The sequence below is a fragment of the Microtus pennsylvanicus genome, chromosome 5, assembly GCF_037038515.1.
Source record: "Microtus pennsylvanicus isolate mMicPen1 chromosome 5, mMicPen1.hap1, whole genome shotgun sequence".
Lineage (NCBI taxonomy): Eukaryota > Metazoa > Chordata > Mammalia > Rodentia > Cricetidae > Microtus > Microtus pennsylvanicus.
This window is the reverse complement of record NC_134583.1, coordinates 98,832,013-98,859,259: the sequence shown is the minus strand read 5'-3', so window position 1 is coordinate 98,859,259 and position 27,247 is coordinate 98,832,013. Positions and strand designations below refer to the sequence as shown.

The window sequence follows — 27,247 nt, the reverse complement described above, 5'->3', positions numbered from 1 at the left end:
CAAATAAATACACCAGTTGCACAGTTCCCCGCTACCACCAGTGATTCTGTGGGGATGGATGGATAGATGGATACAAACAGTAGTAACAGAATGTTTAAAAAGACCAAAGTTAGACTCAGCAGAAGCAGAGATGGAAGTGTTCCAAAAGGTCATGGCTCACTCGACCACACCTGGTTTCCATTGACGGCTGGTGTTCTTCAGCTTTCATAATTACAACTTCAAGCTGCATCCCTCCAGTCTAGGATGCTTATTCCATTTGTGGCTTGCCCATTTCCTGTGCATTTCCTTCCTTCAGCCCACCCCTCAGTCACATTAACATCACTCCCAGTCACAATGGATGCCACAAGTGCTCACAGCAGGTTTGAAAAAAAAATTAAGATGAAATAAGGTTGCTCCGTATTAAAATATTTGGCGAGAAGAGGCCCACGGGCTTGGCCAGAATGGGACAATTGGAAAAATAGGTATTTTAGCAATCTACATGGCTTCTTTTTGCTATTGTTTCATTTAGCCAAACAAGTAACTGGCTGGATTTTGCCAAAGAGGTCAAAGCAGGAAACACAATGACAATTTTAAGGAAAATGAAGTTGACGCTGCTCGTTCATTCTTAGTGTATGGATTAATCAGCATTTATGAAATCCTAAGTTAGACTTAAGTCCATAGGTTAGTCAGGGAGATGGAAGCACAAGTTTCAGCTGTGAGAAGTACAGCACAACAGAGCAAGTGTGGGCTGGAGTGTGTGGAGTAAGTGTGCGTGTTCATATGTGTGCCTGTGCTCCTAAGTCAAGTGAACATGTGCATATGCTCCTAAGTCAAGTACACATGTGCATATGCAAGCCTGGGCTCCTAAGTCAAGTGCACACGTGCATATGCAAGCCTGGGCTCCTAAGTCAAGTGCACACGTGCATATGCAAGCCTGGGCTCCTAAGTCAAGTGCACATGTGCATATGCAAGCCTGGGCTCCTAAGTCAAGTGAACATGTGCATATGCTCCTAAGTCAAGTGCACACGTGCATATGCAAGCCTGGGCTCCTAAGTCAAGTGCACACGTGCATATGCAAGCCTGGGCTCCTAAGTCAAGTGCACATGTGCATATGCAAGCCTGGGCTCCTAAGTCAAGTGAACATGTGCATATGCTCCTAAGTCAAGTACACACGTGCATATGCAAGCCTGGGCTCCTAAGTCAAGTGCACATGTGCATATGCAAGCCTGGGCTCCTAAGTCAAGTGCACACGTGCATATGCAAGCCTGGGCTCCTAAGTCAAGTGCACATGTGCATATGCAAGCCTGGGCTCCTAAGTCAAGTGAACATGTGCATATGCTCCTAAGTCAAGTGCACACGTGCATATGCAAGCCTGGGCTCCTAAGTCAAGTGCACAGGTGCATATGCAAGCCTGGGCTCCTAAGTCAAGTGCACACGTGCATATGCAAGCCTGGGCTCCTAAGTCAAGTGCACACGTGCATATGCAAGCCTGGGCTCCTAAGTCAAGTGCACACGTGCATATGCAAGCCTGTGCTCCTAAGTCAAGTGCACACGTGCATATGCAAGCCTGGGCTCCTAAGTCAAGTGCACACGTGCATATGCAAGCCTGGGCTCCTAAGTCAAGTGCACATGTGCATATGCAAGCCTGTGCTCCTAAGTCAAGTGCACATGTGCATATGCAAGCCTGGGTTTCTAAGTCACGTGCACAGGTGCATATGCAAGCCTGGGCTCCTAAGTTCCTGGGAAGGAAAAAGAGAAGAGTCTTAGGAGGCTATGTGAGTCCAGAGCTGTGCTCAGGGAACTAGAGGGTGAAAGGAAACGGCATTGGTCAGTAGACAGGGTAGTGAACAGTGGGTGTCCAGGCCCAGAGTGCCCTTTCCTCCTTTGCTAGCTTCCTACCCTCTGTGTCAGTCTGTTCAGTAGTCCCTACCATTTTTCTCCCTATGCTTACCCATTTCATAGTGCTAGCATTTGCTGCGCTGATCAGGACACTAGTGCCTGGCTCTTTCTTGGACCATCACTCCACTCTCTACCATCAAGTTTTCAACAGTAATATGGTCACATGCCTTGACTGAAGTCCCTTTCAGCCAGGTCCCCTAAAGCAGTACACTCTGACCCCTCAGCATTCACCACCATATGGCGCTCTCTCTCTCTCTCTCTCTCTCTCTCTCTCTCTCTCTCTCTCTCTCTCTCTCTCTCCAACCCCTTCAAATAGTGACCATTCTCAGTCATCTTCTTTGTTGATTATCTGCTTTCTGCGCCACGCCTCTAGAATGAACACCTAAAATATTTTGGTTGCATCCACACTGAGCACACAGTAAGTGCTCAGTAGGATGTGTGTTAAGTCCATCAGTGGCAGCGAGGACTCCACTATGTTTAGAACAGAGAAAGCTTAGCATCCCCTTTCCATTTCCTAAGCACTGAGCTATTTGTTTAGCGTCGGGAAGAATGTAGTGAGTGGTGAATGGCGAGCAGTCACTGGGGTTGCTATGACAGTATCGAGTCACACATCCCTTCCTTGGTCCTTCTTCTGAGTCTTAAGAGCCAGGAACACAGCCACCCTCGGGAGTGTTTCAAAGAGATGGACTTGAAAGGAGCAATTATGTGGGTTGAACCAACATTAGTAAATTATATCAGAAAAAGCTGCTGGCTCCATTCCTTTTTCAGTGTGTTTGGACATTGTAGTTCTTGCAAAGAGAATGAAATTTCTGTGCGTAATGAGCCAAGATGTTATGTTTTCAGCCTGGCCCTTGAAGCTCCCATATACATTTTCCTGGGTAGAGTGTCTGTCTTGGCTTTGTACTATTCCCAGGCTTCTCTCAGTAGCTTTGAATGACTCTGCTCTTCATTGAGTTTAGTGAAAGACATTTGGAGAACCTGTTTCTTGGAGCGCTTTTTTTCCCTCACAGTAGCACACCTCTAGTGAGCTGTACACGTGGGGCTCGAGCCAGTTCCAGTTGCCACTGGATTGGGTCCTAGGTGTCTGGCTAAGACATGGGAGCATGTGTGCTCTTCATTCCTCTCTAGGTTTATAGTGAAACGCAACAGTGGTTATTTACATCTCATTAAGGCATGGTGACAATGAGATGCCCCTTATTCTGTTGACATACTAGATTTTTGAGAACTTCCGATGGTACCCAAACTGGTGCCCAGTACTGACCAGTTTGTATTTACTCTGTTTCCTCATATACCTCTCTTGTATCATCCCAGTTACCTCTCAGGGGATCAGTACCTCTCTTCTGATAGGCAGCAGACCAACTTACTGTCAGTTCAATACTATCATCACAAGTGGCTAATTCTCCTGTCTGCTCACAATTCAATAATCTACAATGTCCATTTCCTTCCTAGCACTGCAGCGACAACACACATCCCTGCCAGTCAGACATGAATATTGAGGGAGCCTGGAAGCGAGGTTACACGGGGAAGAACATCGTGGTGACTATCCTGGATGACGGCATCGAGAGAACCCACCCTGATCTGATGCAAAACTATGTAAGTGCTTGTTGTGACTGGAAGTCCTTCATCCATGGAAGACCCCTGATGGGATGCTCAGAAGGTGGGGGAGCTGCCAACAAATGTAGTAGGAGTTATGGCAGGTTCTGTACTTAATTCCCTTCTTGGGAAAGGAGAACTCTTGCAGGAGAGGAAGCACAAGAATGGAACCACCCTTCCACTTCCCCATGCCTCTGATGGTGTATGTATGTATTAGGAACCCTGTCATCAACCCCGGCTGTTGCCAGCCACGCCCACTATCCTCAACAATTCAGGGAGACAGACAGACAGCACTGCCCTTGTGCAAAAGAGCAGACTGAGAACTTTTCTCCAGTTGCTCTGCCATCTTTTCCTTTCCTGCTTTGTTTTTTTTTTCAAAAATATTTAACTTTCTGAGACTATAATGTAATTGTATCATTTATCCCCTTCCCTTTGCTGCTTCAAACTCTCCCATATACCCCTCCTTGTTCTCTTTCAAATATGTGGACTCATTTTTTATTAATTGCTGTTACATACATAAATATGGGTGTATATACATATATATATCTCTATATACATACATATATTCTTAAATATATAAATACAACCTGCTCAGTTTGTGTAATATCATTTGCATATATGCTTGGAGGACTGACCATTTAGTATTAGATGAGCAATTGATGCACTCTTTGCTAGGGTAGACTATTTCTCTAACTCTTGGCATCTGTAGATGCCTGTAGTTATTTGTGTAGGGTTGAGGCCTGTGGACTTACCCAGTCTGCTTTCTGTTGTTGACGTTGGTCAGCTCATGTTTAGGCAGCCATGTTGGTGAGACTTTCTGGGGGTAGCTTCTGACATTACTAGGAGACATAATCTCACATTAAACTCTTTGTGCCTCTGGCTCTTACAGTGTTTCTGTCTCCTCTGCCCCAGTATTCCTTGTACCTGCCGTGCAGAAGTGATTTTGTACATGTACTCATTGGGACTGGGCTCCACATTCTACATTTTGATTGGTTGTGGCTTTCTGTAATGGTCTCTGTCTGTTGCAAAGAGACTTTCTTTTCCTTCGCCACCCAGTACTACATACCAATCAATCCCTTTCTTAAGATGAAAAGGAAGATTCATTTAGCTCTACTTTGAACAGGAATCAGTGGCTAAATTCACCATGTGGACAAGCACATTCAAATAAACTTGCACCTCTTTGCAGCATAGAATTTAAAGCTTGAACTTCAATAAAGTCTCCTCAGATACGGGTAAAGAAACTAAAGACGGGAGATTGAAGTCGGTTATCTTGGATGAGACGAGATCAGAACTCTAGCTTACCGGTACCCCAGAAGGGATATCTGTCTTGTCACATGCCAGGAGAGCCTCTGTGTGCTTCTACCTGCTGCAGGTGATACGACAACTTTTGCCTCGTTTATGTTTTCACTCTGAAAGAACATTCTCTAGGATTCCTAATGACAGTGCTATCTCAGCCCCACCCCCCCTTGATGGCCATATAAAAGCAGAGAAAGCATTAGATTGTTCAGAACAAAGACTTGGGCTACCATCTGGTTTCTTTATTTATTTACTAAAATTTTTCCACCTCCTCCCCTCCTCCCACTTCCCTCCCACTCTCCCCACTTCCCCTCCCCTTCCCTCTCCAGTCCTAGAGCAGTCAAGGTCCTCCCCCCTCCATCCAGGTCTAGGAAGATGAGCATCCAAACAGACTAGGCTCCCACAAGGCCAGTCCATGCAGTAGAATCAAAACCCAGTGCCATTGTCCTTGGCTTCTCAGTCAACCCTCATTGTCAGCCACATTCAGAGAGTCCAGTTTGATCACATGCTCCATCAGTCCCAGTCCAGCTGGCCTTGGTGAGGTCCCATTAGATCAGTCCCACCATCTCAGTGGGTAGACGCACCCCTCATGGTCCTGACTTCCTTGTTCATGTTCTCCTTCCTTCTGCTCCTCATTTGGACCTTGGGAGCTCAGTCCAGTGCTCCAATGTGGGTCTCTGTCTCTATCTCCATCCATCGCCAGATGAAAGTTCTATGGTGATATGCAAGATATTCATCAGTATGGCTATAGAATAGGGCCATTTCAGGCTCGCTTCCTCAGCTGCCCAAGGATCAGTGTGGCTATAGGATAAGGCCAGTTCAGGCTCCCTCTCCTCTGTTGCCCACGGAACTAGTTGGAGAAATACCCTTGGACACCTGGGAACCCCTCTAGAGCCAAGACTCTAGCCAACCCTAAAATGGCTCCCTTGGTTAGGATAGCTTCTTCCCTGCTCCCATATCCACCCTTCCTCCATTTCAATTATCCTATTCCCCCAAGCTCTCCCCCATCCTCCCCTTCTCCCTTCTCTCTCCCCATCCCCCTGCTCCCAACTTTCTCCCAGCGATCTTGTCAACTTCCAATATCCAGGAGGATAACTATATGTTTTTCTTTGGGTTCACCTTCTTATTTAGCTTCTCTAGGATCATGAACTATAGGCTCAATGTTCTTTATTTATGGCTAGAATCTGCTTATGAGTGAGTACATACCATATTCATCTTTTTGATTCTGGGTTATCTCACTCAGTAAAGTGTTTCCTATTTCCATCCATTTTCATGCAAAGTTCAAGATGTCGTTGTTTTTTACTACTGAAGAACTCTATATATGTGCCACACCTTCTTTATCCATTCTTCTATTGAGGGGCACATAGGTTGTTTCCAGGTTCTGGCTACAAATAGTGCTGCTATGAACGTAGTTGAACAAATTCTTTTGTAGTATGATTGGGCATCTCTTGGGTATATTCCCAAGAGTGGAATTGCTGGATTCTGAGGTAAGTTGAGTCCCAGTTTCTTGAGAAACCGCCACACTGATTTCCAAAGTGGTTGCACAAGTTTGCATTGCCACCAACAATGGAATAGTGTTCCCCTTACTCCACAACCTCTCCAGCATAGGCAATCATTGGTGTTTTTTATTTTAGCCATTCTGACAGGTATAAGATGGTATCTTTAACAATTGGTGCTGGCATAACTGAATTTCAACATGTATAAGAATGAAAATAGATCCATATCTATCACCATGCACAAAACTCAAGTCCAAATGGATTAAAGACCTCAATATAAATCTGACCATGCTGAACCTAATAGAAGAGAAAGTGGGAAATAGTCTGCAACACATGGGCACAAGAGACCAATTCCTATGTATAACCCCAGTAGCACAGACAATAAGAGCAACAATGAATAAATGGGACCTCCTGAAACTGAGAAGCTTCTGTAATGCAAAGGACACTGTCTTTAAGACAAAAAGGCAACCTACTGAATGGGAGAAGATCTTCACCAACCCCGCATCAGACAAAGGTCTGATCTCCAAAATATATAAAGAACTCAAGAGCCGGGCAGTGGTGGCGCACGCCTTTAATCCCAGCACACGGGAGGCAGAGGCAGGTGGATCTCTGTGAGTTCGAGACCAGCCTGGTCTACAAGAGCTAGTTCCAGGACAGGCTCCAAAGCTACAGAGAAACCCGGTCTCGAAAAACCAAAAAAAAAAAAAAAAAAAAAAACAAAGAACTCAAGAAACTAGACATTAAAACTCTAATTAACCCAATTTAAAAATGGGGTACTGAACTGAGCAGAGAATTCTCAACAGAAGAAGTTCAAATGGCCAAAAGACACTTAAGGTCATGCTCAACTTCCTTAGCGATCAGGGAAATGCAAACCATCTGGTTTCTTTCATGTCGAGACAGACTCCAGGTTAGTCCCTTTGCTCAAGTTATGTTTCAGTCACTAGCTCAGTGCACTTTCAGCTCTGGCAGTCACTAAGAGGTGACAGGGCTCCTGTGTGTACAAAGTAGAACTTAACGTTATGGCATCATGTATTGTGCTTAACTCTCCAAAACCTTTCAACTTCAGTGGACTAAAACTTATTTTCAGGAACACAAGCATTTGGTGAAGATGGAAGCAAAGATAATATTGGCTATTATTAACCCTGGGCATAGACGAAATTATAAAGCATAGGGGATTGGATAATATGCTGGAACAATCTAAGTGCAGGAATAAAAAATCAGTGGATGTGACCCTGTGAGTTGTCCTTAGTATTCAGGAGCTTTTTTCTGAACCATTTTGAAAGCAAACAAATCTAACTCTGGCTTCACAGGTTCTGTTTCCTCATTTTAAACCTGGTTTAAGACAGCTTTGCTCATTATTTAGACTGCTCTCAGGGCTGTGGGGTAATACTAAGAATCACATTTGAAGGCTTTTATGTAATAGAAATTAAGCAACACTAATGTTGTACAATGCATATCTGAAGAAACCTGATAAAATAAACATCTAATACCTTAACTAGCCTGCCAGTTATATGGGAATGATTGTTTTCTCTTCTAAAAGACATTAAAATATGATAAAGATCATAGCAAGGTCAGGAATATTCCCAGTATTAGGGGAATGCTTAGAACATGTGGAACTGAACACATCTGTACAAGATAAACATCTTAGGAACTGGGTCAGTCGGTAAGAAAGGAAAAGCCCTTTGGTTTACATAGACTATCTCACCTTAAAGGGACAATACAACAGTGATTATTACTGAACCAGCAGTGTCTCTCTAAGGTGCCTGAAACTAGTGAACCCTGAGGGTACTCGTTAACCTATTACTGTCTTGCAGAAATGCATTTAAGAATGTATGAGCTTGTGGGCCAGCACTAACTACTGTCTGTTTCCCATCTCTTCTCCATGGTCATAGGATGCTCTGGCAAGTTGCGATGTCAATGGGAATGACTTGGACCCGATGCCTCGTTACGATGCAAGCAATGAGAACAAGTAAGACTCAGAGGGCGGGCTGGCATGTGGCTAGCCGGGAGCTCAGCTTACTCCTTATGTTGAGGGAAGTCTTCTCTTCAAGACTCTTGGTAATAAATGATCTTTAAATCACATCAAAAGAAACAGGTATCTTTTCACCAAAGTTTCTGAGAAAGAAAGTGGAATCATCTACATAGGGGAAAAATGGCTACAGACAGGGCCCTGGGGGTGGATCAGAATCTCCAGATCCTGAAGATGGAAGTAAAGATGTTAGCTCCTGAGTTAATTAGCCCATAACACAATTGTATCGAGATAAGTATACTACGGGGAAAGACAAAAAGAAAAAAGCAATTCCCAAAGATTAACTTACTGTTAAATCCAGCGTGTTTGTTTGGGCATTGCAGTTGAGGGCACAGATTGCGTTTTACACCATGGCACAATGGAACACTCAAAGAATTATTGCCAGACATGGGCTGCATCTTCTGTCCTCTCTCCCTTCCTCATCAAGAGGCCCAGTTTCTCTTTCCAGTTAGTGTGGCAGTTTTTAGCAAATGCAAGTGAAAGTGCACATCCCTTGGGTAGCAGGATTGTATCATTCTTCAGTGGGTAAGTGCAATGGTTTTTCCAAGGACCATCAGCAGATATTCCAGATTACTAAACCACATCAATTGACCTCTTTCCTCTTTTAGTTCCAAACTCCTCTGGGAAAACATTATAATTTAGAAATTCTCATGTGACTTTGTCTTAACGTGTTTGGGTTTGGACCACTGAAGTTGCAAAGGGGACTGACTGCCTTGACCATTCTTTGTGCGCTATTTGCAATCCGCTGCTTTTTTGCAGGGGCTGGAGCGAGGTGGGGTTAAAGACAGGTTTTACTGTATCAGCCCTGGCTGTCCTGCCTCTGCCTCCCAAGTGAGGGAATTAAAGGCAGGCACCACCCTGCTGTGCTTCGCTGCTATTCTTAAGGGGAATGTGTCTTAGATCATATTTGGCTGTAAGTGAGTCATTAAGTTCAGGTAGAACCTAATGACCTGGAAAAACCTTTCTGTTGCTTTCACCATCAACACAGAAGTTTCAACAAAGAATCTGTAGAAATATGCCATGTTTTAATATGAACAACCAAGTATATATAACAAACAAGGATCTGTAGTGGAAACAGTAATATATATATTTATATATGAAGATGTTTCTAGAGCTTCCAAACAAAAGAAAATGAGACTGTTATACTTAATCATCTTCTATCAGACCTAGCTTTTATTGTCTAGAGTATTATGTTTTGTGAATATCACATAAGGGGTTAGAGCTTCTGGCAACATGAGCTTATCTGTCTATCTATCTATCTATCTATCATCTATCATCTACCCATATCTATATTTATTTTAGCTCAGTTGCAAACTAGCCTGAAATGACCTGAAGCATTCATATTTAGAAATGTACTCTCACAGTGGAGACAGATATAAGATATCTTTGCCCTTTCATGTTTGCTTTGAATCTAAAACCTCTCTAAAAATAGTCTTTAAAATAAGGAAAATACACCGCTAGTACTTCTCTGTGCACCATTCTGCGCTCATGAAGCACAGGCATCCCCAACAACACTCTACAGAATTGCACAACACAGAGAAATAACAAAATTGCCATCTGTAGCACTCACAGATGTCATGGTCCAAGCTGTACACACAGTAGGGTTGTAATTAAAAAGTATTCTAGTCTTGTGATTGTTAAATCGTTGACTGTATCAAAACTGCAATAAGGTGATTCTTTACCTTGGGAAGAACCCGACGTGTGCGTCTCTGTCTTATAAGCACAATTATACCCCTTCCTGCTCAGACTCTTACATGCAAGATAAAGATAAATGTGGAGAACAAGAGCGGAAAGCAGGGCGGTGGGAGGAAAAGGCAGACAGAGTGTTAAGTGGAATGGAAGGTGTGCCCTACTGGTCAGGATGAAGGCACATCGGTGAAGGGGAACTGACAGGAAAGTCCCCTGAGAACAGGTAGAAACAGCAGTGCCGCGAGAGTGACCACTTGTGGCTCATTGGATCCTAAGATGAGAGCTCTGTGTGTGCTCCCAACTGTTCAGCTTATCTGGTGCATTTTGTTTTGTTTAATAACCTGGAGATTCTAGGAGAGAATTGCATGTAAACAAGTGCCAATTCCACATATGCTCAGCATAGTCCCTAATGGATCAATCATGCTGGAAGAGACTGTTTATCAAAGCAAGCGTTACAGCAACGCTGACTGCAATATACACATTCACTAGATTTATCACCTCTGTGTTTGCAGAGAGAAAGGGGGGTGATGCGAAATGTCTAGATCGTGTTAACGACCAAAGTGTCCTCCTGTAGGATGTGAATCCGCAGATATGCTGTGGGTAAGAACAGGAGATTAGTGGCTTGAGCCCTCAAGCTAGTAATGTCTAAAATTGATCCCTCAGCTGGTTATATATAAATCTACCTGTGGTGAGTTTTTGCATTGAAATGGAGTGGGAATGGTGGCCATTAGAGGTGTGTCTGCTGTAAAAGTGTAGTTCCCTGAGTATTAGTTTTTCTAGTGATATACAGACTATCCATTTAAGCTTATATGCTTAGATATACTAGTTAAATAATATAGATTGCTAATGGGTTGCATTGGAAGAATTTCTTTTAAACTTGTCTTTTCCTAGGATGTTTGTTCATGTATCACTGGGCTCCCGCTCTGTCTGGAGCATGCAAGTGTGTCCCAAATTGACCTCCTCTAAGAACTTACATGGTTTATTGAGTTCAATGGGAGTTTGATAGATGATACCAGCATTGTTCCAGATGTGTGCCAATATTTGTAGCCTTTAAAAGAAAGGTTTTGACTGAAATAAAATTACATCACTTTTCCCCTCCCCTTTCTCTCTTTCGCCCCTCCAAAATACCTTCCTTGAATCCCTCCCGTATCCCCACCCACGTTCAAGTTAATAGCTTCTTTGTATTATTATTATTTGTGTGTGTGTGCTCACATGCACACACACACACACACACACACACACACAACCTGCTGAGTCCATTAAATACAACCTGCTGTTTTTTATTGTTGAACATATAGTTTCAGTGAAGATTACTCTGTATTGGATACTCCATCAGGAGGCTCATCCTTTATTTGTAGCTTGACAGTAAAATAGAATAATGTTCAAGATCTCACACCAGCATTCCATGTATGTTTGTGGAAGCCTTAGATCCCCATGGTACAGACATCCCTTTAGCCTCTGTAGTTCTACCTGTTTTTGTTGTTGTTGTTTGTGGGGTTTTGTTTGGTTTTGGGGTGTGTGTGTGTGTATGTGTGTGTGTGTGTGTGTGTTCCCTCTTGGGTAGCTAAGAGCATGTATTCTAGCATTTATGGTTAAAACACCTCTGTTCATTGCACTATACTGTCAGACACAATTGATGGATACGTCTTCAAGCATACGTCCATGTTTAGATGAGGCTCTCATCACACTAGGAATATGAGTGGATTTGTAGGTAGAGAAGAGATAACAGAACCTGAGTTCTCTGTGAGTAGCTTTGGTTCTAACTACCCTGAACTTTTCTACTTAAATATAGTATATAGAAAGTAGCAAAACAATGCTCACTCTAAAAATAGCAGTACAGTGTATAAAACCCTAAACTAACTGCATAGTGGGTGCTGAATAACTATAGCTCTTATTACTGTGATTATGTGTTCCATTCACTTTTCTAATTCCTTATAATCAGTTAGAAGTGATCTCAAAGGATGTGTGCATGGGAACATTTCCGATCTAAATTAAGTATTAGGAACTCTATTTCCAGGGTTAAAAGTTGAGCTAGGTGCTGCTCTGCTCCGAGGACTGGAAGCTCTGACATACTCAGTTCTCAGTGCTGTGTGGGATTTGTTTTACTTAAAAAAAAAAACTTATTTACAGGTTGAAGAGATGGCTCAGAGGTTAAGAGCACTGACTAATCTTCCAGAGGTTCTGAGTTCAATTTTCAGCAACCACATGGTAGCTTTTGCCCTCTTCTGGCATGTAGGCATTCATGCAGACAGAATACTGGATGGATAGATGAAAGATAGATAGATAGATAGATAGATAGATAGATAGATAGATAGATAGATAGATAGATCTTTTTAAAAAGTCCCCAAACTAAAACACTTACTTACTCTTATATTTTAATTAAAGTACAATTATATATCTTTCCTTCTTCTTCCTCCATCAAAGCCATCACATGCCCCTGCCTTCAAATCCATAGTCTTCTTTACTCTGATTGTCACTGTTACGTATATATGTTTGCCCAAATATATAAATATCGCCAGCTGAGTCTGTTTTGTTCTTTATATATAGTTTCAGGGCTGATCACTCTGTGTTGAGTGATCAGGGGCTTATTTGTAGGAAAGGCTAATTCTTCTTCTTCCAGCAGTAACTGGTTACCTGTAGGTCTTTGCTTATGGGTGGGACTCTGAAAACTTTTCCTCCTTCCCTGTTAACATGTTCATTGACATCCCCTTGTTTATGAAGCTATGTCTAGGAGAGACAGTTTCACAACCAACTTCCTGGAATTCTGGCTCTTTCGATCTTTCTGCCTCTCTTGCACAATGTCGCCTGAGCCATAGGTCCAGAGGCTGTGATGTAGATGGATCCATTAGAGCTTGGTTTCCCTGATTCTGTTTATCTCTGAATCATGTCTACTTATGTGATGATCCCCATTGGATGTAACAAGAAGTTGCTTTGATGAGAGGTGTGGCCAGGTGATGTGAGGTGGGAAATGTGGAGACGGGGGAGGGGGCACCCACTAAGAATCAGCGGAGGGAGGTCAGTACAGAAGGAGAAGGAGAGACAAAGGACAAATAATACTAAAAGTGAGTAAAGCCTCAAGAATCTTATCATTTTATAATTACCACAGATTATATATAGTATATATGAGTATTATGTGTAATATGATATATATTTCATATATCATTTATACTGCCTGCCACATATATAGAAATCATGTGTGCTTATGCATATGTATATATATTTATTAAAGCAAGTTATACTACTTGGTTGACAGTGCTCCCAACAATAACTATAGACTACAAAACTACAAAAAAAAAAGGAAAGAAAGAAAGTACCAGATATGGGAAACTTCCTTTCAAATGGTTGGTGATTCGAATGGTTGGTGATGATAGTCCACATGACTCTCATAACAATAGAGACTACTCAGGTAGCTTTTGGTTATCTCTCCGAGGTTGAAGGAAAGCTCCTGTTGCTGAACACACCACATTCTAAGGACACAGGGCTCAGTTAATTCTCAGAGTTGGATCTAACATGAAAGCCTCCCTCCTGCAATCTAGTTTCAGCAGGGAGCAGAAAATGCTATGCAAGCTGCCAAGAGAGAGAAGCAATTAATTGGATATAAGATTATTAAGGGAGTAATTCCAATTTTTAAAAAAATCAGAATAAGGAAGTTGAGGCATGTGCTATGCAATACTACCTTGTAAAATCAGACCAATTGGTTTGGGAGTGTATTTATAATCCTCTAGTACTTGGCTGCATTTGTTCATTCATTTTTAAATGATTATTGTTAAGACCTTACTTTGTGAATAGATCTATACTAAATGGATGACTATGATGATGAAATCTATATTGATTGTTAATAGACTGAATTGGGAAAGAACTTCATAAGGAACCAATGGCTCGAGGGTTTTTGTTACCAGTAGAGAACCTCAAACTTACACAAATCATCTCTCTTAGACTTACATGACTGTGATTAGTGCCAAAGCTTTGAAGTAAAGGAAATTACTTCAGAAGTACAAAGGTATGCGGTTCCTTTCCTCACCACATTTTCAGTGTCCAAATGGTAATACGTCAAACTTATGCTATTGATTATAAAAAATAATAACATTATAAGAAGAGACCATAAAACCAGTCTTCTGACCCCCCCTTTGCCTTCGTTCATAGGAGCCTCTGTTGTTGCAGACTTAAGGCAGAGAGTGCCTTCCTGCAAATGAAACAGTCTCACAGTCCCCTGGCATTTCATCTCTCTACTCCTGGTTCAGTAAATGAATTATTGATGTCTGAGTTAGAGCAACCCTTCCCTAGGTTGCCTCATGTTAAATGTTCTCCCTACTTAAGCCATGGGAAAGTATGTGACAGAAAATGATGTCACTGTATCATATTGGATTTGTGGTGTGTGGCTTCAAAATCCAATTGCGTTGCAAAAGAAACCAACCTAGAAGCTACAGAGTCATTTTCTTACGGGCATAACTTATTTTCTGTTTTATGTTTTTGATCTCTTATTTTTAAGATTTAACCAGAGTAGATGGAAATACATTCCCTCTAGTTCTTTAATCTTGAACGCTTTCTTTTCTGGTTTTAAAAATGTTAGCATGGTACAGAAACCAAAGTGTATGTGGTGGGGCGGGACTCTCTCTCTCTCATTTCTGCGCAGCTGTTGCCTGGAGATAGCATGCTAAAGGAAAACCAATGTGTGTAGATTATAAGGGAAATACACTAACTCAGTACTAAACTGAAAACCCCACACTGTAAGATCTGTGACCATACCAGGCTGAAGCATTCTTATTACTCCATACTAGCAATTTGACCAAATTGTGATAAATAGTTAGCTATAACTTGGGGTGTCAGACAGAACCTACCAAAGAAAAGGAGTGTCATTACCAAAATCTGACAAAGTTTCTAAAATTTTTCATTAATGTGTTTGCAAGATAACAGCTCCATCTAGTAGTTTCTTGCTCTCCAAGTATCAAAAAAAAAAAAGAAAGAAAACAAAAACACCACAGGCATAATAGCATGAATTGAAAATACGAGAGTCTTCATGTTGATAATGTTTTACACTCTAAAAGCCGGGCGGTGGTGGCGCACGCCTTTAATCCCAGCACTCGGGAGGCAGAGGCAGGTGGATCTCTGTGAGTTCGAGACCAGCCTTTTCTACAGAGCTAGTTCCAGGACAGGCTCCAAAACCACAGAGAAACCCTGTCTCGAAAAACCAAAAAAAAAAAAAAATGTTTTACACTCTTTATATGCATTTGCCGTTGTCTGTTGAAGCTTCAATAGCAGTGTGTCTTACACTGGATATTTTACAAGAAAAAAAAGAAATTTAATACATACTTTTGAAGGATGGCTAGTCCACTATCAAGGCAACAGTAAATTTAGGGTCTGCAGAGGATCCCGTTCTTAAGAAAACACCTCCTGTATAACTTCACATTGCCAAAGGGACAAGCAAACTCCTTCAGAAATGTTTTATAAGGGTACTAATTTCATTTACCAGGAGAGTGGAAGAGTATTGGGCTGGCCTTCCCAATTGCAGGGACACTAGGGTTCTCTGCATTCCTGAAGACCTTAAATCCTTTCAGATAGTACTAGTAGAGATACTCTAGGTATCAGATAGTACTAGTAGAGATACTGTTCTGGTTCAGGATTTATAACACTGCACTATTGGTTCCCCTGAGCTCTGCCTATGTCTGTTTATGTCCCCTGCCTAAACTACATTAGCCATTATTAAAGAGCTTAGTATTCTGCGGTAGGCCTGTGACTGACCCAAGTGTACGTCTGTACTTTATTTAATTTGCTATCATGTAAAGCAAAAGGAAAAACGTTCAAATACATCCGAGGACAAAAGTAATTAAATTTGAGAGTTCTTTAGATGGCTGTTTATTCTTTAATGCAGGTTGAACAAATACGGAAAGTGGTTATCTAACCTCAAATTCCTATACAGCTGTTACCTGAAGTATAAATATTCATCTTCATAAAATTACATTAATTATTCGAGAGCTTGTAGCCATGCTAATGCAACCTTCAAACTCTTCTGTTCTGCTCTTTGTCAATTTCACGATTTTCTCCTCTAGGATTTGGGGACTTATTGTCTTGGGACCCACAGTAGCAGCTTTGATAAAGACTCCAAGGCTATAGATTAAAATGAAGTTTGGGTATTATTTATGCGAACCCCATGTACTGTTGACATGAATAATTGATAGTTGTTTGAATTTAAATTTCTTATTTAAAAAAAACAAACCCACAACTTCCTAGTGCTCTAAAGCAGATGGAAAATTGCAGTCAGGGAAGAGATAAGTATCCTTTTTAAATAATGAATTAAGCATTTGAGCAGGTTTTCCAAGCAGGTGTATTTATTTATCTTTCTCTTTTAATCTCCTCCTCCATGTGCCTATAGTTTTGTTATTTCCTTCCCTCCAGAAATATGTATGATCACAGAGCGTGAAGACCTTGTGAGGGGAGGGTGTCCTTGCTAAGCACGAGCAAAGGGTCCAGGAACTCTCTAAGCTAATCAGATGGTAAATCTCATGTGAGATATTGAAGAAGAGAGAACCCTGCTTTTCATTTGCTGCATGTATACCTAGCAGGACCAAGAACATGCCAAAAGAGGATTTGAACTCAGCCTTGCAGAACATTCACCTTGCTATCATTGAGATACTCTTTAGATATTCGTTACATTTGAATTCCTACCACATGTCTTCTAGGTTAAAGGACTAGTTAGAATTTTGTCCTTAAAAACCAATAAGGTTGCCGTATTTTGGGTGTTCATTAATTCTGCTCTAATAGAAGGTTTCTGTTCCTGTGTGATTAAGTATTAATAAATATATATTTACTTATCAGAAGGTCAGCCAGCACAGAAGACAGGATGATATAGACCAAATATTGTTCTGTTTGGAGAGGAGGCTTAGGTAGTAGCACAGAGCCCATTGCCGCCGTGTCTCTGACCTTGCTGGGGCATCCTTCTCAGATTTTCCCTTGATATCTCAGTATTCCTGTTCATCTCATACTACCAGTAACTTATGTACCTGTGGTGTTCTGTTTGGTTACCATGTAAACATAAATAATAAAATTAGCAGTTTCGCCTTGTGCCTATATACAACTCATAGCATCTCACATTTGAGAAGTGTGCCCAAGTTTACTGAGTAGCAGGCAGACTTTGAGTTTGTTTGTTCCCAAACCGTGTATTTACCCACAGAGCTAAATTAGTCCATAGATGAGAAGTTGGTGTCTAGGTTGATGACAACCTTCTGGAACTGTCACAAGCAGAATTCAGTACCGTGAGCATTGAACTCTTGGTCCCTAGAGTTGTGCTTCTTCAGAGAGTAGGAGCATATCTGCAAAGATCTGTAATGTCACATAGATCATTGTGGCTTCAAACAAGGAGCAAGGATTATTTATTTCAATAAATAATTATATAGCCTGGTTCCCACAATGCAAATTATTCTGTTGAAATAAGTGAAGGGAGGCTATAGGGTGTTTTTTCAGAGGTTGTAGAGGGATAACTACTATCGCTTGCAGATACTCAAAGACAGACACAGTATTAGCTGTGTAATGGGAAGGAAGGAGGAAAGGAAGGAAGGAGGGAGGAAGGGAAGGGAGGGAGGGAAAAAGTAAAGGGAAACAGGCAGGTTTGAAAGCTGGCTGGCTTTCGATATGTTGTGATTGATTGAATATTGTCAAGGTGAAGCTGAATCTTGGGTCTGTCAATTTTCAAAAAAAATCTAACTAATACATATTAACAGCTTTTAAAAGTGAAACTTAATGAGTACCAGCTAATCACAATCGAAGTGAAACATTTCTGCAAACTGTGTGAAGCTGCTACATGTATGAATGCTAATATTATTATGGAGTTCGTACGAAGTAAGTGTTCCAGGTCTGAAGAAACAGCTTAGAAGTTAAAGAGCATGTATAGCTCTTCCAGAGGATCCAGATTTCATTCCCAGCACCCACACTGCTGCTCATAACCATCTATAACTCCAGTCCCTGGGTATCAATGTCTTTGTCTGACCTCTTTGAGTACCAAACACATGGTACGCAGACATACATATGCAGATAAAGCATCGATATACATAAATTTTTAAATATTAATTTTTAAAAGTAAATACCAAAATAGAGTGTCAGTTTAAATTCCAGAGGTTATTGGGCTCCTTTCACATTGTTTTATGTAGTGCTTCTCAGCCTTCCTAATGCTATGATATGACCCTTTAATTCACTTCCTGATTTTGTCATGACTCCCAACCATAAAATTACGTTCATCGCTATTTCATAATTGTAATTTTGCTACTGTTGTGAATTGTAATGTAAATATCTGTGTTTTCCAATGTTCTTATGTGATCCCTGTGACAAGGTCATCTGACCCCCAAGGGGGTTGTGACCCACAGGTTGAGAAGCACTGCTGTTTGGAGCTCAGACTCTGAGGGTGGGATCATGTGAGGTAAAAGCCACTGACCCATGTCTTTGCATCTGAGTGAAGTGCTTTGTGAGTGCTCTGAAAATGTGGGCGGTGAAAGAAAAATTTTCTGTAGAAGACTGGATGCAAAGGGCACCTGGGAGTGAGAGGCTTTCTCCACTTAGAAAGGACTGATATCCTAAGGTTCCCCTTCAGAGAACAGTACATTTCCATTGCGGGTACCTCATTGACCATCTAGCTATCTCTAAGGAACTGAGGGCTTGACAGACTCCCTTGAGTCCCCTCTTGTTTGCTGTCATCCCCATCTGCTAGCTCATGAATTTTAGAAGTGACCTTTGTTACAATAGTTTACCTCTTCCTATTTTTGGATACCCATATTCCATCTGCATATAATTTACATATGCTAGTATATGCATTTGAATTTGCATGAGTTACGGAGAAAATTCCTTGTGGTGACATCCTGAGCTGAGCTGAGCTGACTGCTATGGGTTTTGTGTGACCTTCTTGCTTTTGGATGGCATTTTCTCCTTCAGAAGTTCATCCTCACCGGAGCACACCCCCTCCCACACCTGTTCCAATTACCAAATATAGAATCCTATTTTCTGCCCAGTCCTCCAGCTCCGATGGGTCAGGTTGTTGTGCATGCCTTCTATCCCTTTCTTTTTCCATCCTCCTGATACCCTGATCTTCCCGTAGACACTAGTATTGTTTTGTCATCATGCCCAAAGAGCCGCACATGTTGATCTCTAGCATTCCACCCAGTCCTGACATCAGTCTCTTGTTACTGATACCAAGTGACCTCACTTGAACTTGCTTTAGGCAATGGTTTAGATTATGGCCTGAATGGTTATTGAATGTCAGTCTCTGATAAAGCTTACTGCATTTATGTTCCCTATTAGAGTTATGACAGAATGCTTTAATATCTTCCAAAGGACTGTGAAATATTTGATCTTGGAGTTGAAACGAACACCTTTGTTTTTTATCCTATTTCTTAGTTACCTGCCTAATGTATCACAATGGGAAAAGTTGGGCAATGGAGTGGAAGAGATCAGTGAGTTAAGGGACTGGAATTTCCTGAAATTTAATTCAAAGAGAGGCATGAGGCCTCTAGTGAGGGCCACTGTAGGGAATAGCTCTGGTAACAATCATGCATTTCCTTCTGATCCACACTGAAGCCCACTGTGATGCAGGTGGGAGAGTCAAGGTCCCTGCCTTGGCATTGCAGCTTTTCCCACTGCAGAGATGCCGTGGTGACTCTGGTCTCATTCTGAATTAAGAGCAGCTTGTGGCATTGTAAGAGTGTAATGGCAAATACATATCTGTGTGCGTGTCATTCACATGGTTAAAGTCTCTATGGCTCAAATGCAAATCGGAGGAGCTATTGGGAAAGCTGTTTCAAGTTATATTGATATTCTATATTCCATATCTGTTCATGGGTGCCTTTTGTGTATCAATTCACTCTATTTATGTTCTTCTGCTGCTGTGCTTGAGTTTCTGTGAGCTTCTTTGAGAATCTCCGCTGTAAAACCTATTTCAATTATAAGGGATACTAACTCATGTTTAATTCATCCTGGTTGAAAAAGAAAACCCATTACTCTCCATATAGCTGTCAAGACTTGCTTTTTCCTTGTCTTAGAAAGATGTTAGGCTAAGAAAGAACTTTCTTAAGAATGTTACTCATATCTTAAACTCACATAATGTTTTCCTTAAAAGATTTATGGGTTTCTGAGATTCATATAGCTAGTACATGTTTGTAAATTTCTAAGGCATATATTTGAAGTGGGAAAAAAAAGAAAAATTCTTATGGGTGAGAGAGGCCCCAGTAATTCCTAGGTAAATTTCATTTTAAAAAAATGTGTAATCTTTCTGTACACTGAGAGAATATATTAAGACATACCTTCAAAAAAAAAAAAGGCCTGTGCTGAAACATGGGCAAATATCATATGCTGATGTTTGAAGTTAGCTGTATCATTGTAAAATTTTTGGAGCTTGATATACGTATATTGCTCATTAATTGTTCCGGTGAGCACGTCTGTAGCTCGGATAAGTCTGATGTGTGAGTTGAATGTAGCAGAGAATAGCATTGTCCCCTAAAGAAGCTAAAGCTCCTATAGCTATGGGCTTTACACCTATGAAATCTAACAAATTTACTGTATGTTTTTCATGAGAGAATAAGAGGAAAGAACAAAGCCTTGGTACTCTTTTAGCAGCATTAATCTGTCCAACACTGCTTAGATGGCTCTCACTTGCTCAAGCACAGAAGAGCGAGCCGTCTATGACGAAAAGGGTTTATAGTTTACAAAGGTTTTATAGTTTACAAAACACTTTTACATATATGCTCATATATCCAGTAAAAATTCGTGTCTGATAGGGAGACTAGATTCATATATATTATACACACACACACACACACACACACACACACACACACACACACACACATCAGTTGCGGTTTATGCATGATGAATTTTCTGCTTGTGAATCTTGGTGGAAGCCGAGGATTCCTTTGGGTATTATTACTGAAAATGCTCAAAACTGTGTATCTCCATAAGCTTTCCTTGCTGTTGTCTAGGGTGCCCCGTGTCAACTGTACCCTAAAAATCAATAGCCCCTGCCTGGCACTGGCTGACCGTGTCACCTGAAAATATCAAGTTTGAACTGCTACCAGAATCTTACATATTTTTACCAGGAATATTCTATACATGGAGCTGTTTTGTGCGTGAAAGTATTTTAAAATTTTCCAAAATCACCATTAGGCTTTGAGGGCAAGACAAGTACATTTTCTTTAGACTTAGGTTTCATCCCCCAAGCATCTCATTATATATGCAGATATTCAGAACTCCAAAGTCGAAGACTTGCAGGTGGCGATACTCAGTTGTTTCTTAGCATCATAGACCACGTAAGCTCTCATTCATTTGAGGAGTTGTCTTTGCTCATTTCCTCTTTTTGTTTCCTCTCTCAGTTTCCATCCATCCCCATCTCTGCCATGCCTCATTGTGTTTTTCTTGAGTGAAGAAGAAATGGTTAGTTTACAAATGGTCGTTGTTGACCCAACACTCATCTACATCCTGGTGGGGCCCCAAACAATTTTGAGCATCCCAGTCTCTTTTCAATAAACTACCTTTCTGCCTAACTAGGTCAGTCCAAGATTTCAGAATTTAAAAATTATGTGTATCTTGGAAGAAAGTAAAATTAAAAGTAAATTCCTATCATTTATGAAAGTAATTCTTGCCCCCAAATTCATGTTCCTTGTATCTCACGAGACAGCCTAACTCAGAGCGGCTACTAGATGCAGCTTCTAAACATAGTCTTCATAAGTGAAAGTAAATCATGGAACAATTGTAATTTGTTTATGAAGGTAATTGTGGTGCTTATACATAATAGACAATTTTTAATTTATGAGAACAATTATAGTTCAGCTATAAGAAGTTAATGCTTATTTTGTGGCATGCAATTTCCTGCTGAAAAGAAATTTTCTGTAAACCTACTAAGTCCATATTGCTGCTTTGGTTATATGTTAAAAATGAAACTACTATCCAGGTGGTGGTGCATGCCTTTAATACCAGCACTCGGGAAGCAGAGGCAGGAGGATCAATGTGAGTTCAAGGACAGCCTGGACTGCACAGAGAAATCCTGTCTTGAAACAACAACAAAAGTGAAATATTAATATATTTATGCTAATTGGTTATTCAGCTAATACGGCACAGTGAAAAGTCACTGGGCAGAACGTGACCTGGAAAGCATTAGCTTCTCATTCTTTCATGGACCCACGCTATCATATCTTGACAGGTCGCAGAATGGGAAAGGTTAGATGGGGTGGGTGGGGTTCCCTCTTCCTCAGCCAAACTGACTTTTAGAAACGTACCCTACTTCAGCGTCTATTTCAAAACCTTTATCACATAGTGAAATGCCTCTTAGAATTGTACTTGAAGTCAAAGCTTTCCTCATACAAAAATCAATTAATTAATTAATTGTAGACTCAGCAGTAGGAGCCCTAAGAATGCGGTATGTAGGAATTGCGTCCCATTTTGAACAATTCCTGATAGGAGCAAATAATTAAAAATTAGACCGTGTCTGTAATGAATGGCAGTGCCTAAATATCAGTGAGATTCCTACAGGCTTCCTGATGACATGGTCTTGCTTAACCAGTGGCCTTTCTTTTTCTTTTTCATGTCTTTTCCTTCCTTCCTTCCTTCCTTCCTTCCTTTCCCTCCTTTCCTCCCTTCTTCCTTCCTGTTTTTAAGGCTGAGAGCCAGAGTTTCTTTCTTCCCTTAGAGTGTCACCTTTATATGGAATTCACTATTGTCCCTCTGTCTTCAGAGTGGTTGTCTGCTTTGTATCACTGTGACAAAATGGCAGAGGTAACCAGATTAAGCAGAGGAACAATCTGTTTGCTCTGATGTCCATACAGTTTCAACCTGTGGTCACTGGGCCTGTTGCATCGGCCTTTGGCAAAGCAGTAGCACACCCATGTGATGGAGGAGGTCTACTCACCTCTCCATGGCTAGGAAGCAGAAAGAATGAGGTTCCGTATCTCTTTCAGTGGTACACCTCCAGTCACCTAACTCCCAGTCTTTCCCAGCTCCAAAAGTTTCCAGCACGGCACAATAGCACCAAAGGCTGATGAGCCATCCTTCAAGAGCCTCTGGGGACACTTAAGATCCGAACAGACTCCTCCTGATGAATTCCAAGTTCTTTAGAAATCTGAAACATGTCCAGTGTGTTTTTAGCTTCTCCACTTAATTCCTCCTAGATTGCATTCTAGTTTGAACTAGGGTTGCCCCTGCCCTGGCCATTGAAAAGTAGCCTGCTTCTTTACTATAGCTGGGTAAATAGTCACTTTAAATGTGAGTAGTCTTACTTTGCTATGCTTACATGTTCTTCAGTGTCCTATTAGCTTAGTGTATGCTGACGTTACTATTAATTTAGTTGAGTGATTTAGTTGCGTACTGCTGTTTCCTTGCCCAAGGGTGGAGTCACTGCCTGCTCATTTTTTACTTCTTAAGAAAATAAGAGAGAAAAGAAGGGTGAAGAAACACAAGATCTTTACATTTAATGGTAAATGTCTAAAATCCATGACAGAAGCAAGCTTCACATGAACATTACTTTAGTCTACTGAGTTTTTGTATAAAAATGCCGTTATTTCTTTTTTTTCTCTCTCTTTTTTTTGGTTGCTTACTTTGTGTTTATATTAAATAACTATAAATTAATGAAAGTTTAGTAACAGAAAATATTAAGTACATATTTGTTGCATGGATTTCCCTAGCTAGAGTCCAAAAGCTATCCACCCCCTCATAGCCAACTCTCTCCACTTTGTTCAGGCCCATAGAGAGGTTCAAATTAGCTTGGTCAGATGGTGGTGATCTTGGGAGGTCTGGGGCACAGGTGTGGAGCAATGGTCTGCACTGTCTGTTCCTTAAGTGCATCTGCTCAGAAGTGGAGTAACAGCTGCAGGTGGGTTGGACGTGTGGGCACATGTGAGCTGGAAGAGTATGGGGTTCTCAGCTCTTCCAGTGTCCCTCGTTTTTCTATTACTAACAGGCAAACTAGTAAACATAAAAGATGCTAAAGTCGTGCAAGCCCAAACCAAACCAAATTCCTGTGTGAAGAGGGCACTCAGGCACATAGTCCCACTCCTACAAGAGGAACTGTTGGCAATTCCTCTTTGCTAAGAGAAGAAGGTACAGTGTTCTCTAAATTGATAAACTGACCATATTGAAGTGGGAAGCCACACATCCAAGAATATTTGTGCTGCACAATCGGCCTTGTTGGGGGGGGGGGGGATAAGGCCACAAAGTTGGGTGGGAAGGGAATGGGGAATCTGTGAAAAAGTGGGGGAGGAAGGGAGAAATGTGATTAAGTTATGCACAAAATTCTCAAATACTAAAATACTAAAAAATAAGGTAGAAAGCAATTCACCTTACTTCAGATATGAAGATGAAGACAGACTCTCATTTAGACTCTGAAAATGAAGACTACAGAGTGCATAGGAAGAAAATGTTGGAACTTACCTGGGGCTGTGTTTGTTTGTATTGATTGATTCCTATTCCTAGCTGGCTGAAATGAAATTAGGAATTAATTAAGCTTTGATTTACAGGGAGTTTGGTTTCAGGTATTATGTGCTGGCCTTGCTTCAAGTAAAGGAAGCAAATTGGGGGCATAAGCTTTTAAAAAGGTCTTCAGTATTTTAGGCTGAAAAAAACTGAACCATTATAATTGCTGATTGGCAAAATTTTAAAGAAACGCATTAATTATCGACTTTGTTGACAGAGTTGAAATGGCTTCCTCAGTAAAAATAAAGAAACCACGAGCAGATCAGTGTCAGCTTTGCATGTAGCTGTTACTTCAACAAAGTAACAGCTCAAAAAATTAAAAATAATAATAAATGACTTTCATATACTCAAAAATGATAGCACTTAAGGCCCAACATTTCTACACATTTTTGACTATTGTGAAGATATTAGTCTTGATGAGGTGGGAAAGAGACCATATTTCAGAATTAAAGTTACAAGCTAGAAACAAGAAAGTGTATCTCAGCAGGACAAATATGACCCTGAAAATCTGATATCTGGAGAGATGGCTCAGTGGTTAACAGTACTTGCTGCTCCTCTAGACTCTGGTTTGATTCCCAGTGCCCATGCCAGGTGACTAACACTCGCTTGCAACTCCAGTTCCAAGAGATTGGACACCAGCTTATGATCTCCAAAGGCACATGTATGCATGTCCATGCACACACACACATGCAGACACACATGCATAAATCTAACACAGAAAAAGAAACTAAAGGATGTAGGAATGACTTTAAGCAAGTCCTGTGGCTGTGGTCACTTACCTGTCTCCTGTATATAAAACAGAGAGAACACAGCAGTTTGCACTTTGTTGTGAGATTTATAGATAATGCATTCTGAATGTTCAGAGTACCAAAGGCCTATACCCTATGCAGGAAACCCTGGTACTGGAGCTAACTTAGAGGTTTAGCACCAGGAAATATGTGAAAATTCAAGCCAAGTCAGTCATTGATGGCTGCCAATCCGATGTGAGAATTTTTTTCCCACCTGATTTGAAATATTTTGTATCTTAAGTAAGTAATGGTTGACATAGGTTGGGATCAAATTATTGTAATTTTTATTTCAGTTGTGCAGAAGTGAGAGGAAGGGGCTTTGCGAGTCTCTTTGAAAATCTGGATTGTCCTAAGACTATCATTTCTCCATTTCATAACAAGTGGTTATTTCCAAGGACTTTTCTAATCTTGATAGTAGATTCCCCCACCAATAGTGCATTTCTGAATCTCCTCCCCACAGAGGGTGAGCTTTCTGCCTTCTCTGGAGTCAGAGCATCCCTCCGGTCATTCTCATTTGCTAAGAGGCTGCACAAAAGAATGGAATCATAAATATTAAAAGGAGTTCTTGCATCTGAAACTTCCATATTTTATTTAAAAATTTACTTATTGGATGGTTTTATAGCAATTTGTTCTTCAAAGGATGATCAGCAACCTCACACCCTTTTGTAGCTGGAAAATTCTGAAGCCACAGAACACAGAGAGGAGCTGTTGGTGTAGACAGCTCTGTGCTAGCGAGAGTAGTCCCCGCTGCCCATCCTGGTGCGAGAAGACTTTAAAACCTGATGACTTCAACATCCTTATTCAAAAATTCGATCTACCTTGTTTTCACCAGTTGGTGACTGGTTTCCATGGAAATGGAAATGGAATAAGCATTTCTTGTTTTAGATTCTCAGCTGTCCCATGCCAACTGAGAGCTGTAAATGCCATTTGGTTAACAGCAAGGATCCAGAATTCTTCCATTTTAAAGTGGCAGAGGGAGAGGGAAAGAAAATGCTTGCCAAGTCATTGCACTTCTCTCTCTTTGAGAATAATACCATTTTATAATTGTCTGAGCCATTGACTGATGACTATCAGGCACAGACTAAGTCTAACGATGTCTCTCCTGGGGAGTCTGTCCTAATGCCCTTCCACCCTTCACACTGCAGTTCCACTGGCGTGGATGGTCTTCCTGGCTCCCCACCTGCTGTGCCTGGGGTGGGCAGCAGAAGTGAGGATGATCAAAGCATTGAAAGGAGACAGTTTAATGATCTCCATGATCCAACCTGAGGGGGAAAATGTCTCATTAACGGAAGTTGGGGGACTGGAAAAACTCTTCGCTTTTGGTAGAATGCTGGTTGATTTGCCATCAGGATTTTCCATGTCTGAGATCACTGTTCATAACCACTGTATTTCCTAGAACTCTTCAATCGAAAAGAATGTAGAGAGCTAGAAATAAATGCTTTAACATAAGATGGTTATGCACCAAAACAATTAGACATTTGTCTTGCTTCATGACTCATTAAGAGTTGATTCAATATGAATACTGTAATAAAACCGTAATAGCATTAATGTATGCTTTTGCTTTCAAATTTGTTTACATACTAGATTGGAAAGTAATGCAAGTCTAGTTCTTAAGTATACTGAATGCAGGCCTGTGAACACACAGCTTCTCATGGAAGTTATACAGGAGTTTCTTCATGTCCCCATGTCTTCCCTTAATGGGGAAAACTAAATATGATTGCTTTCAACCTCTGATTTCCTCTCTCACACCTAGCCAATCAAGCAGTGTGTCAAACAAGATCCTTACTGTTAGACGGAGTGAACTACATGAGAACTCGGGGGGAGATCTTAATGGTGCTGGGCATGGCCCGTAGGGCATGGTGTTTACGTCGTCACATTATGTTTATGGGAAGGATTACATTGAAGACTGCTTCGGTGCAGACAGTTCATGCCTTCTAGCAACTGGCAAAGGAAACATTTAGGGTGAAGCCAGAGACTTGCATAGAGTGTCTCATGTAGATCAAGGGAGCAAGCCAATTCTTACCGTAAGTATTGTTTTGCTC

At 41.1% G+C, this 27,247-nt stretch overlaps 1 protein-coding gene across 2 annotated transcripts in view; it reads left to right on the top strand.

The window, feature by feature from the left end:
- Positions 1 to 27,247, top strand: part of Pcsk5 (proprotein convertase subtilisin/kexin type 5) — a 421,783-nt gene that overhangs the window by 130,466 nt on the left and 264,070 nt on the right. For both annotated transcript variants that reach the window (XM_075973653.1, XM_075973652.1), the window contains exons 4-5: positions 3,328 to 3,471; positions 8,156 to 8,232. In XM_075973653.1, the coding sequence (XP_075829768.1) occupies positions 3,328 to 3,471; positions 8,156 to 8,232 (221 nt within the window). The remainder of the gene's footprint in view (positions 1 to 3,327; positions 3,472 to 8,155; positions 8,233 to 27,247) is intronic.